Source organism: Protomyctophum bolini (assembly GCF_963924005.1).
Source record: "Protomyctophum bolini genome assembly, chromosome: 12".
Taxonomy (NCBI): domain Eukaryota; kingdom Metazoa; phylum Chordata; class Actinopteri; order Myctophiformes; family Myctophidae; genus Protomyctophum; species Protomyctophum bolini.
This window is the reverse complement of record NC_137873.1, coordinates 28,739,028-28,754,805: the sequence shown is the minus strand read 5'-3', so window position 1 is coordinate 28,754,805 and position 15,778 is coordinate 28,739,028. Positions and strand designations below refer to the sequence as shown.

The following is a 15,778-nucleotide window of genomic DNA, read 5'->3' as shown; positions in this document are numbered from 1 at the left end:
GTGTGTGTGTGTGTGTGTGTGTGTGTGTGTGTGTGTGCGCGCGCGCGCGCGTGTGGGGGGGTGAATGGTGAACAGAACATTTTTAAACGGAGAAAATTCTGTAGGCTAATTTGATCTAATTTTGTTAAAGAATGCAATACTTTTCAGAACAGAAATGTCAGTATGCTATTCATCTCTTCATTCAATAACTGACTATTGATAGAGGATTTGTAAGCTACTTAAGCTAACGGATTCCTCATCTGTTTTATTTTAAGATGTTGGTACTTGCAAGAGAGAGAGAGAGAGAGAGAGAGAGAGAGAGAGAGAGAGAGAGAGAGAGAGAGACGAGCAGGCAAAGCAATGATGTCATAGTTCTCAACCATGGAAGAAGCATATGGTTTGCAGCCCTTTCTCTGCTAAAGTAGTCGACTCCAAGTAAGGTTACCATTACGTTATTTATAGTCCTATATATCGTTTTAGGCTACATTGTGAGAGGCACAATGTTCATATGGCTAATTATTTACGTTTGTCATCAATAGCGAAACAAACCGTAGTATAAGTTTATGTTCATGTGTCATCAATCACAAGGAACCAAAATGTGCAAAGGGGATCTATAGAGATCCACAATGTTCACATTATCACTCATTAACGAATCAAGTAGCCTATAAAAACCATTACGTTGTCAAGCAAAAATAATAATATTCCATGTTACGCTATATATTCTTTAATTATTTATTTTTCTATGAATAGGCGGCGCTATAACCGAAGTATGACAGAAGAGGAGAGCAGCTAACCCTGCCCAGAAGCCAGAATCGACAGCCGGAGCCTCGAACCCAACCCGTCAAGACAGAAAAGCACAGCAGAGGCACGATAAGAAGGGTGTCGACGCAAGAGGGAAAGGAGGGGAGGCATCAGAGGAGGATACTTGTAGTAGAATATTCAGAGACCCTAACAATGGCGGCTAAATCGGACGGGGTGCTGAAGATTAAGAAGAGCGATGTGGCGTTCACGCCTCTGCAGAACTCGGAGCACTCTGGCTCCGTGCAGGGGCTCAATCCGGCCGGCTCCCAGCCGGACTCGGCGGGCACCGGGGACGGGGATTTCGTGAACGGGGAGTCGAGGTGTTGCGGCGGCGGCGGGAGCTCCAACTCGACGTGCCTTCGACTGGGCAGCAGGGAACGGGAGCAGCCGCAGAAATACACGCTGTGGGACTGCCTGTGGATCCTAGCCGCAGTGGCGGTCTATTTCGCCGACGTGGGGACCGACGTGTGGCTGTCAGTGGACTACTACCTCCGCCGTCAGTACTGGTGGTTCGGACTGACGCTGTTCTTCGTGGTGCTGGGCTCGTTCTCCGTGCAGGTGTTCAGCTTCCGATGGTTCGTCCACGACTTCAGCGCCGAGGAGAGCGGCAGCGCGGCCGGCGCCGGTGGCTCCTCCGCGGGGCCGGGCTCGGGCATCGGCGGTAGTGCGGCAAACTGCTCCCACATGGACGGGAGCAAGTTGCTCAGCGGCTCGGCTTCGCACGGGGACGTCACGGCGGCTGCTCCCCAGCAGCAGCATCACCCGTCCACGCCTCAGCGACAGGCGTCGACCGCCAGCAGGAACACAATGAGCAACAGCAACGCCAGCACCGTCGGGGGCGGCAGGAGTAAAAAACGCTCGGCCTCCTACTCGCTGTTCGTCTGGATCGCTCAGTCCCTCATCCATATTCTACAGCTGGGACAGCTATGGAGGTAAGATGGAATTAAATCATATACAGAGCCGTGTGCGTGCGTGCGTGCGTGCGTGCGTGCGTGCGTGCGTGCGTGTGTGTGTGCGTGCGTGCGTGCGTGTGTGTGTGTGTGTGTGTGTGTGTGTGTGTGTGTGTGTGTGTGCGTCCGTCCGTGCGTGCGTGCGTGGCGCTCCGGCATCTATAGCCTGCGCGCGTGTGTTCTTGGATAAATGAATGAAGGAGTAAACGGGGAGGTATATCGTGCCCTGGCAGTAGACACACACTCACAGCAACGCAGGGGTCGCTTAACGTTGCCAACTGCTTGTGTTTTCATTAGCCTACACAGCACGGTTTAGGCCAGGGTATAGTTCATATCCTATACAATCTGCTATTATACGATCTGCTATTATTATAGCCCCCGTTGTCACTACGTGACAAACGGGAATCGCCCTGAGTAGCCTATAGCCTATTATATAGGCTTATTTGCTTGCCATTGTTTACACTAGAGGTACAGTACAGGAGCAAAAGACGAAAAGGGTTTGGGCGGGTAGCTGCATGTGGTTCAGGAGTGGCCGTCTGGGAACCAGAAGGTCCCCGATTTGATCCCCTGGCCTTTCTGGCTAGTGGTTTCCTTAAGTGTCCTTGAGCAATACACTAAACTGCATCCAATTAAGGAGCTGCAGTTTGTTGCCTTTACATGGTTGCCTCTGCGTCATCTGTGTGTAAATGCAGTATAGTAGCCTATGTGTAAATGGATGAATGTCACCACACTGCCTGCCTTTGGATTGAAATTTAGACTAATACAAAGCATTTCCTTTCCATTCTCTAAATTTAAAATAAATCAATTAACCCTGCATGTTCTACTCTAGAAGCTCAATGTTTGGACCTCAAAATACACTCACATATATGTACACCTTCAGGTATAGCGCTGGTCCATAGTCTAATGCCTTCATTAGAGCTATGTTACTCTCGTCTGTATAGCGAAAATATAAAGAACGTTTTACCAACTCACCAATACAAAGGCGGCTTGTGTTATTAGAAAGCCTACTTTCCTTAGTGGACGCATGCACTCTGAGCTCCCCACCACACAACGTATGCACAGAAAAAACCACATAGACAAGATTTTTCCTTCCGGTGAAAAAAATAAATCCCCTTTTGGCCAAAAAGTACCTTTTATATGTGGTGGGGGGCTCAGAGTGCGTCCACTAAAGAAAGTAGGCTTTCTAATGACACAACCCGTCTTTGTATTGGTGAGTATAGCAAAAACATACTTTATATTTTCGCTATACAGACGAGAGGCTGGTCTGCATTCCATGCGAGCGCATAGAAGAGTAATAGCTCTAATGCAAAGACATTAGAGTTATGGACCAGAGCTAACCTTCAGGTAGCCCCCATATTGAACATCTCTCCATGTAGCCTAGATAATGTCTACAGTTTTTTAACCTCTCTCACTCTCTCTCTCTTTCATATACATATAACATAATATATAGCCTAATGTATAGTCTACTGTAAAGCTCTGTCCAGAAATAATTCTACTTTTTCATATAGGTGGTGTGATTCTATTATTTTCTGCTATCTGTGATCTCTATTGATTTGCAGTGTTCTATACTTGCCTGATATTGCACTCAATGTGCAAGCACTGGCTTTAATTATGCTGTGTTGATGTGCGGGGTGATCAATTTAGATAAATACTGTTATTACGAGGCAATTTCTTCATTAATCTGAGGATAGATGCTCGTCTATACCATTCCAACCGTAGCCTAATTTTGATTGATACACTGTTCCTCTGTGGCTCCAGCTAAACAATTGGGTGGTTAGGGCGCAGAATGCCTGCTACAGCATGTTCCCTGTTCCACTCCCGGCCAGCCGGACCATTTGCTATACAGTATGTGTCGTTCCATTGCTCTGTTCACATTTCCCTTGTCTTTCTCTTCACTTAAAAAAATAAGAAAAAGAAAACGGCTTGTTGGATATAAGGGACCTATGGAAAGGCCATGGGTTCGAATCCAGTTTGTAGCTTTTTCTTGTGCTTTGTCTTGTGACACTGAGTATACTCCGTTCCCATTGTCTATTGGAATACTCAATATTATCAAATTATAGTAGAAGTATAGTAGTAGTAGTAGATTTGAGTGAATAATACCATTGATTACCTTTACAAACTCAAATATTTACTCTTCTTTTTTTGGGAGGGGGGGGGGAGTCTGATTTTCAGTGAATTCGATTCCCTGCACCATAAAGGAAACGATTCAAGTGATGTGCGTCTTGCACTTATAAAATGCAAATTCAGTGCTCTGTTCTTGATTTTGAAATGCAGATCATATCCGCTTTGCATGACATTGTGCATATGTAATCGTCCTATATATACAATACTAAACAAAACAATTACTAAAAGACGATTCTAGCTCTTTATCTCTCTTAACGTTGTTGACTTGTTGTAATTACTTTACGGGTGACATACAACACAAACTCTTTCACTGATTTAACGCCGTGTCCTCATTATTACCAGTACTCACACGTAACGGTTCAAATCCGGCTTATGACCCCTGCTGTCATGTCATCCTCTCACCCTCTGTCCTCTCTTCATATGTCTGACTGAAATGCTTCTGGTTGTGTGGTTCTGTCATTAGATGAATCAATGTTGGGCACTTGAACTTTTCCTGCCAGTGTACACACAAGGGTAAAACTTAAGTATAGCCAGGACCAGGTCACCCCTTTTTGTATTTTTGAGGGGCGCTATAGCCCATCCTATATACAGCGTCTTGTCTAGACAAACATTAAAAATGAAAACTCCATTGATAATGAACAGAGTCTAATGTTTGTTTTATCACTAAGACAAACATTAAATGCCATTAACAATGAACAGAGTAGACTACTGTTTGTTTTGTCTGTCACTGAGCAAATCGGCATATGATGTTATTTTATGATATCGGTGATGTAAGATAATATAAGGGTTGGTAAAGCTCCCCTCACACTTCACGCGGGTGTGATGTTTTGTATATTTGTGGGAATGTTTGGAAGCCTTAAGGGCCTTGCAAATGTGAAGCGAGAAACGCAGGCGTTGTTGCCTGAATCACGCCTGCGTTTCTCGCTTCACATTTGCAAGGCCCTTAAGGCTTCCAGACGTTCCCACAAATATACAAAAAATCACACCAGTGTGAACTGAGTGGTGTAACTCCCCTCTCTTCCCCCCCCCCCCCCTTCTCTCCTCTCTCTCTCTCTCATTAGCAGGCAACAGGCAGCACTAATACTATGTCTCTCTCTCTGTTTCTGGCAAACAGCGCCCCTACTGGTACTAATAGTCATATACGAGTAAGACGCGCAAACGCGGGAAGCGAACGCAGCTCGTACATATTTGGGTTTTGGACATATAGCTCCATATATGGGCCCAGGTCCACAACAAACAAATCACTGGCCCCTTTTGTGCCCATATATGGAGCTGAGTGGACCTGGCCCTTTTTGTGCCCATATATGGAGCTGAGTGATTGCTGATGCAACACACTCCATATTTGGATAGCGGGACAGACACACGGACAGACAGACAGACGCACGCACAGACATGATCTGCTAGGTCTCATAGTAAGTGCTCACTGAGTTCGCAACTAGTGCTCATGGCCACATAGGTACGCACGGACATTGCTGGTTGTAGGAGTGGTTGAACCACTCAAACATCTAAACAGAATCCAGGTCTGGTGAGTCGCGGGCGTGTGTGTGTGACAAGCACGCGCACAAACAAATTCACGGGGCCGCGCTCACGTAAATAAATACACTCCAATCAAAAGCGCAGGTCTCATTGAAAATTAACTATATAGGCGCATTTTATCGCTCCCCGTTTGCAAGGCCCTTTAGAGGGAGACACCTTGTGTATGTGTTAATTGAACTATTCTCTGGCTGTAATGGTCCAGTATGACACATTCTCAGTTAAATTAACACGCTGGATTTTATCCTGTAGAAGAGGCACTGGATTGTGATCTCAGCAGGCCAACTAAGAGGACATGTGTGGGTTTGCCGGAAAATGTCTTAAAATATGAGCACACAAACAATGTATCTCTGGCATACAGTCTTCTGGAAACACTGATACTTTGGTCATGGATTCACCCACTAGAAATTGTTCTGCAGCAGTTTTTAGGTCCTGCTCCTGCAGCTGTGGGAGGAAGCAATCAGAATATGTAATAACTATCAGGAGACCATACAAACCAAGCTTTGTGAAGCAAAATAATTTAATCCATTATGCAAACAGTAATGGATGGGTTATTGATCAACTCTGCCACAACTTTGTAATAAAACTATCAATCCATTATTAATCGCCATTTACTGTATCATTCTCTTCATTAAATACCACAGCTTTCTTACAAGCTATTAATGGACACTGTTATTTCACATTCAATACTGTAATACCCCCCTATTTGATTCTTTGTTGTAGACATTTGATGCTGTCTGGTAACGGCGTCATAGTATGGGGCTAAAATTATGTGGCGCTTGCACAAATTGCACAAATAATGTATTGTATTACTGCAAAGATTATGCCCACATTGTAGCTTTGACATCAAATACTTGAAGTAGCCTATAGTTGGTCAGGATTCATTTCGTCAAGGTTTAGTTTAGCCTATACGTTTATTTGGACAGCTGGACAGCACATATAACACTACACATTTATTGCAATGTAAATATGGCGGATTTAGCAAGGATGCAAATTTCCATCCGTAGTCCCCAAACAAACAGAAAATAGGCAACAGAACAAAAAGAGTACATATAAACATTAACAAGGGGGTACAAACAAGAGAAAAAAAACAACACTAAAAAGGCCAAATAATGAGACCAAAATAGTAAGATACAAAATACAAGACACTCAAGTAGTTTGTTGTTGTTTTAGTCTATTAAAAACGTCTCAGCTCCACATCAGAGATTCTGGGCATCGTGGTGTCCACCGACCGGTAACTGGAGTTGTTTTGTGGCCGGCGGCGGGTGGCTAATTATCCGGGGTGGTGCCGGGCCCTCCCAGGGCGATGGTGTAGTGATGTAGGCCGGTGTCCATCTCCACGCAGCAGCCCAGCTCCGCACCAGTGATTCTGGGCATGGTGGTGTCCCCGGTCCCTGCAGGGGTGCATGTGGTGTGGCCGGCGGCCGACATCATGATGCTGAAGCCTGCATGACAACAGAGATGTTGCTTCTCATGATAGGTAATATCACTTTGCAGTCATTTGCCAGTTCAGACTAGCCACGTTAACATACCAGCATGCATGCGTGTGTGTGTGTGTGTGTGTGTGTGTGTGTGTGTGTGTGTGTGTGTGTGTGTGTGTGTGTGTGTGTGTGTGTGTGTGTGTGTGTGTGTGTGTGTGTGTGTGTGTGTGTGTGTGTGTGTGTGTGTGTGTGTGTGTGTGTGTGTGATTGTGTCCTCACAGGGATAGAATAGGTGGTGAGGTCTAGGGAACGAATGGAAGGTCCATTTATACAAGTACAGTACAGCAAGTCAAAACTACATGTGTGAGATGAAACTCATTAGTCCCAAATAGAGCAGTGATGAGGTTTCTAGTCACAGAGTCAGGCTGGCAGATAGACTGACAGGCTAGAGAGCTGGGCCTGTATAGTCCCAGATGAGCTCACCATGGTCTCTATTATTAGCCCTCCATCTGGGGACTGCTGTAATAAGATTCACAGTCACATTTATTGTAGTTCTGAGAGGTTATAGAGGCTTGAAATAGCAACTGACTGTAGATTGATTTGTTATGGATTTTAAGTTTAGAATAGATCTAGCTATTTTGGATTCCAACACAGTTGATTGTCGTAACATAACTATTGTGAACAAGCGGAGAACACGATGCAGTGCATCACTCCGTGTTGCCGGCTTGCCAGGTTATTGTGCTGAGAACGTGGCGCTTTGTGGAAATTGTGGCGTGACATGTGGTCAGATGGGTGGGCCGCGAATGCTTCTGAGATTATCAAGTGGGCCCTGATCCAGAAAAGGTTGATATGAGAACCACTGCTCTACATGATAATATTAAATTAAGTTAAGGTTCAAGGTTACTTTATTGTTACATCTTGTGTAGCGGTATATAAAATACAATTCCTTTGTAACTGGTCTAAACCTGGTATAGAACGACAACTCCACAACATCCTGTCGATACAAGGAGAACAAATCCAATTCACTTCTCTTCTGTTCTCCTTCCATCCACTCTCCTGGTGAGTCTGTCTTTAGCAACCGTACCCCTGGCTCCACTACAAGTACATGTATATAGCCTCTACGCACGCACGCACGCACGCGCGCGCACACACACGCACACACACGCATTGGGACATGTGAGGCCTGGATCAGGAGGCTGAGATAGATGGTGCTGGATCAGCATGAAGGTGTCTTTGCTGGCACTGTACCAACCGTTGCTGGGTGCGTTTCTTCTCGAGGCCGATTTAAATCCAGGTCATTGGGGTTGGTGTTCACCTCTTTAGTGTCTCTTTTAGCTGATCTTTATACCACAGCTTTGGACCATCAGGGTTTCAGCTGGCTAACAGGATCTGTCCATAAAGCATTTGACAGGGCAAACAATATAGCCAGGCATCAGGTTGACATGGCAGACCCACCCAGTTGCCACTGTAATATAGTGTTGCCTTGATGCTGATGCCTTGGAGAATGGGGAATGGGGAACACAGTCCTGGCAGGAAACACAAGAGGGTTTTTTTTTCTACCAAAGGCAGAGTGGACTAGGTTGATGCAGGCCTGGAAGTCATCTTCTGTTAGGCAGGTGCGTTTCGGTGTTGGGTGAAATCACCCCTGAGTTATATCTCTGAGAAATAGGGGAGGGGAAGCCTGCAGGGCTTGGAGTTAACCCCTACTGGCCGGGATTTTCCTTTTCTTTTACATGAAACACGCCCAACTCATGTAAAAGAAAAGGTCTACATTATAACATGCCGTGTTATAATGTAGTAGACCCTGGAAAAGCATTCCAGCAGCCAGCTCATAGCATGGCTCATTAGGCAATAGACTTTCAATCCGTACCTCCTGGGTTTGAATCCTGCTCATGCCATCATTTTTGTGACCATCACAAACAACTTTCTTTTGCGGATAAGTAAAGTTTGCCGACATGTGTTGCGTTATGTTTGGGTTATGTTTGGGGTTTGGGGTAGGGTTAGTAATAGTAATGTCCGAGTCTGACATACAGTATGTTCACCCATGGCTTTGTGTGGTGCCACTCAAAGTGACTACTGGTTTGGGCTTGCTGGATGCACGGCCCACCACCTTGTATTTCTGTCAGAAAGCGTTGAGGGGTGAAAACACCTGTGTGCGTGCATGGGTGTCAATATACTACAGAGATAGAAAAACTGCTGGACAACCTTGAGGGGTATACCGTTGATGCTCACAGACGGGCAGAGGATGGAGACCTCTCTGTCATCTTGACTTCTGTTTTTTGGATGATCACAAGAACTAGTGAGTGATTAACAAAGGACATGCATGACAGCTTGGCTGTGGGTCAGATGCAAACAACTACTGTATCTACATATTGCAGTGCCTGAATGTTGCTGACCGCACGCACGCACGCGTGCACGCGCACACTACACACTACACACACACACACACACACACACACACAGGCCCTCTTCTCACCTCCTACATGTAAAATCTTGCTACAGCTCACTAGTAAACACAAGTCTGTTATTTACCCACTCAGTCGGGGCTGATTGTTGGTTGCTTAGCAACATTTGTATTGATGGAATCCTTTTTTCTTTTTTTTATCACCACAACACATTTATCACCGGGTGCCAATGGCCTACGCTGTAATCATGGGCGCTACTCTACCTCTCTGCCAACCTGGGGAGAGCCCTGAACTGAGCTCATGCTTCCTTTAATGCATGAGGAGTGAGGATCGAGGCCGCTTCTTAACACCTGACAGGGGGGAGTTTCCCCGTTAAGACATGGCGTGTGGAAGGAACACATTATTCCAGCCAGTTCCTTACCCCTCCATCAGGCTGAACAGGGGGAGGCAGTATAAAGACCAGGATTACTGCATTGAGCATAACACGGATGGAGCAAACAACAGTCTGCCATTTCTTGATAAATAGCATATAGTAATAGTAACATTTTGTGGCCTTGTGCCTACAACCGAATCACACTGTGCTGATATACTGTACAATATAACAGCACTCCCCCTCGTGTGATATTGATTACTGAAGAGCCCGGAGTTGAAAATGGGCGGAAATATCCTTTCATTATCAGTAAGTTGTAGTAGTATAAGAACATAAATTGTCCTCTTTGCTATGCTGACAGTAACACGCCTTATAGATTGTTTAATAAATACTGGGGGGTCAGTGGGATATTTTGTCCTGAAATGCAGTTCCCCTGTGCACAACCACAGGGAATCACCATTGAAACAGCTAGCTATACATTAATGTCCCAGTTTTGTGTGTGTGTGTGTGTGTGTGTGTGTGTGTGTGTGTGTGTGTGTGTGTGTGTGTGTGTGTGTGTGTGTGTGTGTGTGTGTGTGTGTGTGTGTGTGTGTGTTGTGTGTGTGTGTGTGTGTGTGTGTGTGTGTGTGTGTGTGTGTACATGCATGCATGCATGCATGAGTGAGTGAGTGCGTGCGTGCCTGTGTGCGTGCATGCAAGTGTTGAAAGGCTTGCCTGCGTTCTGTTGCATTATTCACAACTTTCTCCCAGTGGTTTATTTCTTTGTGAGAGACAGTGAGCAGAGGGGGGAGGATGAGAGATAGGGGGGGGGGGGGGGGGGAGAGAGAGAGAGAGAGAGAGAGAGAGATGTAGTGGTATAGGATTTCAAATGGATTTCGAATTCAGCATGTTCATTTTAGCACAATTTGCTTTCGATCTTATCATCTCCCATACCTTCATCTGTCCCTTTTCCCCTCGTTGTATTTTTATTTTCTGTCCTCCCTGAGCTGTCAGCTTTAGCCTCCTTGCTCCTTTCTCATGTCGGTTTGGCCCCTGCAACTTCCGCTGCCACGGTCATGCTCTGTGGCTGATGCTAAGTAACTTTTCTTTCTTTTCAAAATATTTTTATTTTCGTTTTATAACAGTATGCGTGTCAAGTCACAGATTCATATAAATGTTTTAATTAAAACATTCAATTTTAGTATCAGTGACTGTGGGGTAAACAAACGTACTGTATAAATCACAGAGATCATGGGCAGACATATTAAGAAGACTGTTATTGTGCAAAACATGGCCCTTCAACGAAAAACATTTCCTCCCCAATTTAGTATAGCCAATTCCCAATTCCCCAGCCTCTCTACAAGTACTCCATCTCTGCTAACCCCCACAATCAGTCATTGGGAGGGTGAAGAAAGCCTCAGGTCTCCTCCGATACTCGGGCCGTCAAACCAACATCTTCTTTCCACCCGACAGTGAAAGGTCTCACTAGAGGGGCGTAACGCATGTGGAGGCACACGCTATCCCCCCCACCTCCTCCCTCCCCTGAACAGGCGCCCTAACATGCTAAGTAACTTTTGCATTCCTTTTGGAAGGTATTTTTTGCTTTATTAGACAGAACAGCACAGAGAGATAAGGAGAGGGTCGGACAGCATGTGACACAGGCACAAATTCCATTTTACTGTTGCTGTTATTATCTACATGAGATAAGGTGTTTTGGTATGACATTTTTTTATTTAACCCAAGTATCCTAGTACATGTATGGCTAACATTTTTAACAAGCCGGATTCAGCAAGTTATGATGATTTTAATTGTGGAGAGACCTCCTGCTTCAATAGACAGCCCCATTACAGTACAGTACAGTACATGGGGCATATACATGCATAAGAAGGCACAGCTAGAAGGCACCGTTATGGCAGCCCCATTGATCGCTCCAATGAGCTGCAGCAGCACATAGCTGTGTATACTGTATCTATGAGTATACTGTATCTATGGGAACCACAGATCTTAACCACTTTAGCCGTATTTCAAAAATAGCTGATCTTCAAGCGACAAGTTGTGAGCCTGAAGACGTGGTATAGGTTCATTCATTTGGATTTGAAAATTTCAATGTTTTAGAAGTATTTTCTTTTGGAAATGTATTCCATTATTCCAGTTAGGAATAAATTCGTTTCTTGCACAGGGAGAGACACCACAATACATTGCCGGGGCTGGGAATCGAAACTGGGATGTTCTGGGTTTTCTTTTTAGGGCTAATGCTTTGAGACAGCCACTGACAGTTATGGACGCTGACGCACGCGTGTGTGCGTGTGTGTGTGCGTGCGTGTGTGTGTGTGTGTGTGTGTGTGTGTGTGTGTGTGTGTGTGTGTGTGTGTGTGTGTGTGTGTGTGTGTGTGTGTGTGTGTGTGTGTGTGTGTGTGTGTGTGCACATGCATGCGTGCTGGCCATTTGGCATACCAGGCTACCACCTTACACACCTAACATTTCACAACATCTGCTGTAGACGGTGTCTATGATATGAGCCAAGTCTCACTGGCTTTTTTGTGTGGGTGTGTGCGTGCACATGCGCGTGTGTGCGCGCGTGCGTGTGTGTGACGGCTTGTCCTACCTGCTGCCTTGCTAAGCCCTTGGGTTAATCATGTTCACTGACATGGCTTTCATTCAAAGAAAGCTTTTATTACAGTTGATTTCATTACAGGCAGTTGTCACTTGTCACTCACTAAAATCTAGTTTGTCATTGTCTGTTTTTATACAGCACCTTTATCCAAAGAGCTTTACAATGTGCAGTGCATTTGCATACATACTGAATACGATGCCAGAAGGAGTCGGGGATCAAACTGACAATAAAAACAACTAGAGATGGATACATTAAAATAATACATTAACAACTTGCATCAGGGATAATAATGTCCCCTTTAGCTTTTGTTATACTGGTCTGATTTCCGTAAATAGTCATAAAACATGGAGGTACTATACATGAAGGAATTAACGATCTATGCACCCACATTATTCAGTTTTTCACCCTTTTCTTCCAATTTGGTCATTAAGCCAATTCATTTTCCTCCTTCTGTATAGTCTATCTCTGCTGTTGTGTGAGGGTGTAGACCAGTGGTTCTAGTTCTAGTTCTAGTTCTAGTTCTAGTCTATCTAGTTATAGTTATAGTCTATATCACTGCTAACCCCTACAGTTGTGTGAGGGTGTAGACCAGTGGTTCCCAAAGTGGGGTCTGGGATCCTTGAGGGAGTTCCACTTCCAGGGGGTCCCCAGGTAAATGATAGTGGAACCCAACCATTTGGTTACATTTGTACACTCTCAAATGGACTCCCATAAGGGTCCATTACCGGCTCAGAGTTAAATTAACATTGGTTTTACAATATAAATTGGGGGTCCCAGAGATAGAAGTGCCATTAAATGGGGGTCCGTATAGACTAATGCATGTCAAATGATCCTTGAAATTTAACGGGTTTAGAATCACTGCTAGAGCCGTAAAAACCTTCTCTTATGGGGGTCCCTGCAGGCATATCTTTTCTAATGGGGATCCGCAGTCTAATTAGTGTCAATTTGGGGGTCCTTGGCCTGAAAAGATTTGGGAATGACAGCGGTAAGAATACTGAATTTACAGGAAGAGCATGATTTGTCAATATAGTTCTTGACATTGACAAGTAGATAAAAGAACAAGACAAAAAGGCAAAAGATCAACCATATTTTGTAGTTTCCTATAGGCTCTATAGAGCGTTGCAGTCCCGCCCCCTACCAGGGCCCAGGAAATGATTCTCCGTTCATTTTCCTCATAGACCCTACATCAAAGAATTAGAAAGTAGAAAAAAACGGCAGGTTGAGGTTACAACACTTTTTTTGTTGTTTTTCTTCTTTGTAATTGTTTGTTTGTTCCAAAATATTGTGTTTATTGTCATGATTTGTCACGACTGGAGTTGGCTTTGTCCGCGGCCTGGCGTCGTCATGACAGGGGGCGGGACTATGACGCTCTATAGTCTCCTGTATTTCTCCACCTCGACCTGCTATCTTTTTGTCCCTTATCTTTAATCCAGACCAGTGCAGGCAGGCAGGCTCTAGCTGACTTGATTGGTTACCATAGAAATGGCAGCAGAATGATGATATAAAGCCTATTTCTTCCCCTCTGTCTGTTTTTCTCTCCTTCCTCTGTTTGCTTTGACAATCAGAGGAGACTGCCAGTCAACGTGTGGATGTCTCCTTCTTGTATGTTTGTCTTTCTGTGTCTGTGTCTGCCTGTCTTTACTCTGTCTGCTTGCATTAACCTGATGTATTTCTTTCTTTCTTTCTTTCTTTCTTTCTTTCTTTCTTTCTTTCTTTCTTTCTTTCTTTCTTTCCTCTCTTCCTTCCTTCAGTGGAATTTGGACTGCCTGCTAATATTGGTCTAACTTATCTTGGAAGCTTCCAATAAAGATGAGATGTTCATATTTTGATTCAGCCTCATCTCCTCCTGACCATTTTACACAATGACAGGTGTGTGTGCGTGCGTGCGTGCGTGCGTGCGTGCGTGCACATCGATGCCCATGCTCTAGTTTGTTGCTGTCTCATCATATTAATTGTCTCCTGTGACTTTGGCCTATTTGGGTCCTGGCCACACATTTGCAACCTTTCTAAACAGATTATTTTAACATCCAAACAGCACAGCGTCAACCTCTAGAGTCTAGACAGTGTTAAGACAATGTACAATAGAAGTGTTCACTGCATGCATGTCTGCTGCACCTCTGAGAGGAATTGATTGGAACATTCTGTATTGCTAGCGAAGGAAGAATGGAGGAAAGAAAGAAAGAAAGAAAGAGGATGAATAAAACAATGCTCTTATCTTCCACTCTACTTCACCAGTACTTCCTTTTGTCAGGGTGTGTGTGTGTGTGTGTGTGTGTGTGTGTGTGTGTGTGTGTGTGTGTGTGTGTGTGTGTGTGTGTGTGTGTGTGTGTGTGTGTGTGTGTGTGTGTGTGTGTGTGTGTGTGTGTGTGTGTGTGTGTGTGTGTGTGTGTGTGTGTGTGTGTGTGTGTGTGTGTGTGTGTGTGTGTGTGTGTGTGTGTGTGTGTGCATGCTCTATACTTCACCACTGTCACATTGCATTGATGCTGTGCTGCGTTGTGTCCTCAGGGTATTTGGGAGCCATGTCTAATCTCACCCTGCCATAGTCACACACAGAGAGAGACATAGAAGTAGAGAGAGAGAGAAGAGGAGACAGACAGACAGACAGACAGGCTTCCCCATTGGCTAAGATTGCCTTCCAAAGTTTGCAAGATTGGTCCGTTTTGAACAAAATGCCTCAAATCAGGAACGCAGAGTGCAATTCGAGGGACATTTTTCATGCACATTCCTACTAGGGCAATGCCATTTGTAAATGTACACATCAACCTCATGGTGGCGCTATAACAGATTGCAGAGCGACTATTTTCACTATTTTATCATGTTTTTTAAATAATAATTAAAAAGGAAAGTTTTTTGGTTTCCACTCGTCAGCTCCAATATAATATGCTCTTGACATCGTCATCGTACCTAGAAGTTATGCAGGAACGCCTACTGAGTGGCAAAAAACTACTTTCAAACAGAAAAGTCCAATTTGATTGCATTAAACAACGTTAAACTCACTTTGCCACTCACTATACTGTATGCACATGTATATATACCCTCTATACATACAGAAGCACTGGGGCCCACAAACAAGCCCACTGCCCCTCACTGACAGATCTCACAGATCTATAGGACTCACACAGAGAGCACTGCTACCCTCTGTGTGAATCCACTTGATGTGCACTCAATACAAGTGCAATAAAGCATTTATTTATTCATACAATGAGTGTAATGTACACTATGTAACTACTCTCTGTGTACACTTTCAAGAAGTACAATAATTAATATTGATTTATCGATATTACCCATATTGTCTGTATCAGGCGCAGGAGTCTACTACATTGCATATTGCATAATATATCATACTGTAAATTGTTTTAATGTCAATGTTTCATTCTATTGTTTTTCAGTGTAATGCACCAACCTCATGAGACACATTCTTCTTACTCTATGTGACTATCCGGTAAAATACTATCAAAATAAAAAATAATGAAGACACATTTGATCACATTATTTATAAAGGGCACTATAATTGCAGTGCCATGGGGAAGGAAACTTTGAGCTGATTCAAGTAGGAACTACAAGTAGAAAATTGCAGATAATTTGTCAATTATATCTCGTAA

General features: G+C 44.3%; 1 protein-coding gene across 1 annotated transcript in view; it reads left to right on the top strand.

The window, feature by feature from the left end:
* Positions 1 to 738: 738 nt before the first annotated feature.
* The window catches only part of xkr4 (XK related 4), a 32,610-nt gene continuing 17,570 nt past the window's right edge, over positions 739 to 15,778 (top strand). The window contains exon 1 of the mRNA XM_080777301.1: positions 739 to 1,712. Within this exon, the coding sequence (XP_080633427.1) occupies positions 934 to 1,712 (779 nt within the window). The 5' untranslated portion in view covers positions 739 to 933. The remainder of the gene's footprint in view (positions 1,713 to 15,778) is intronic.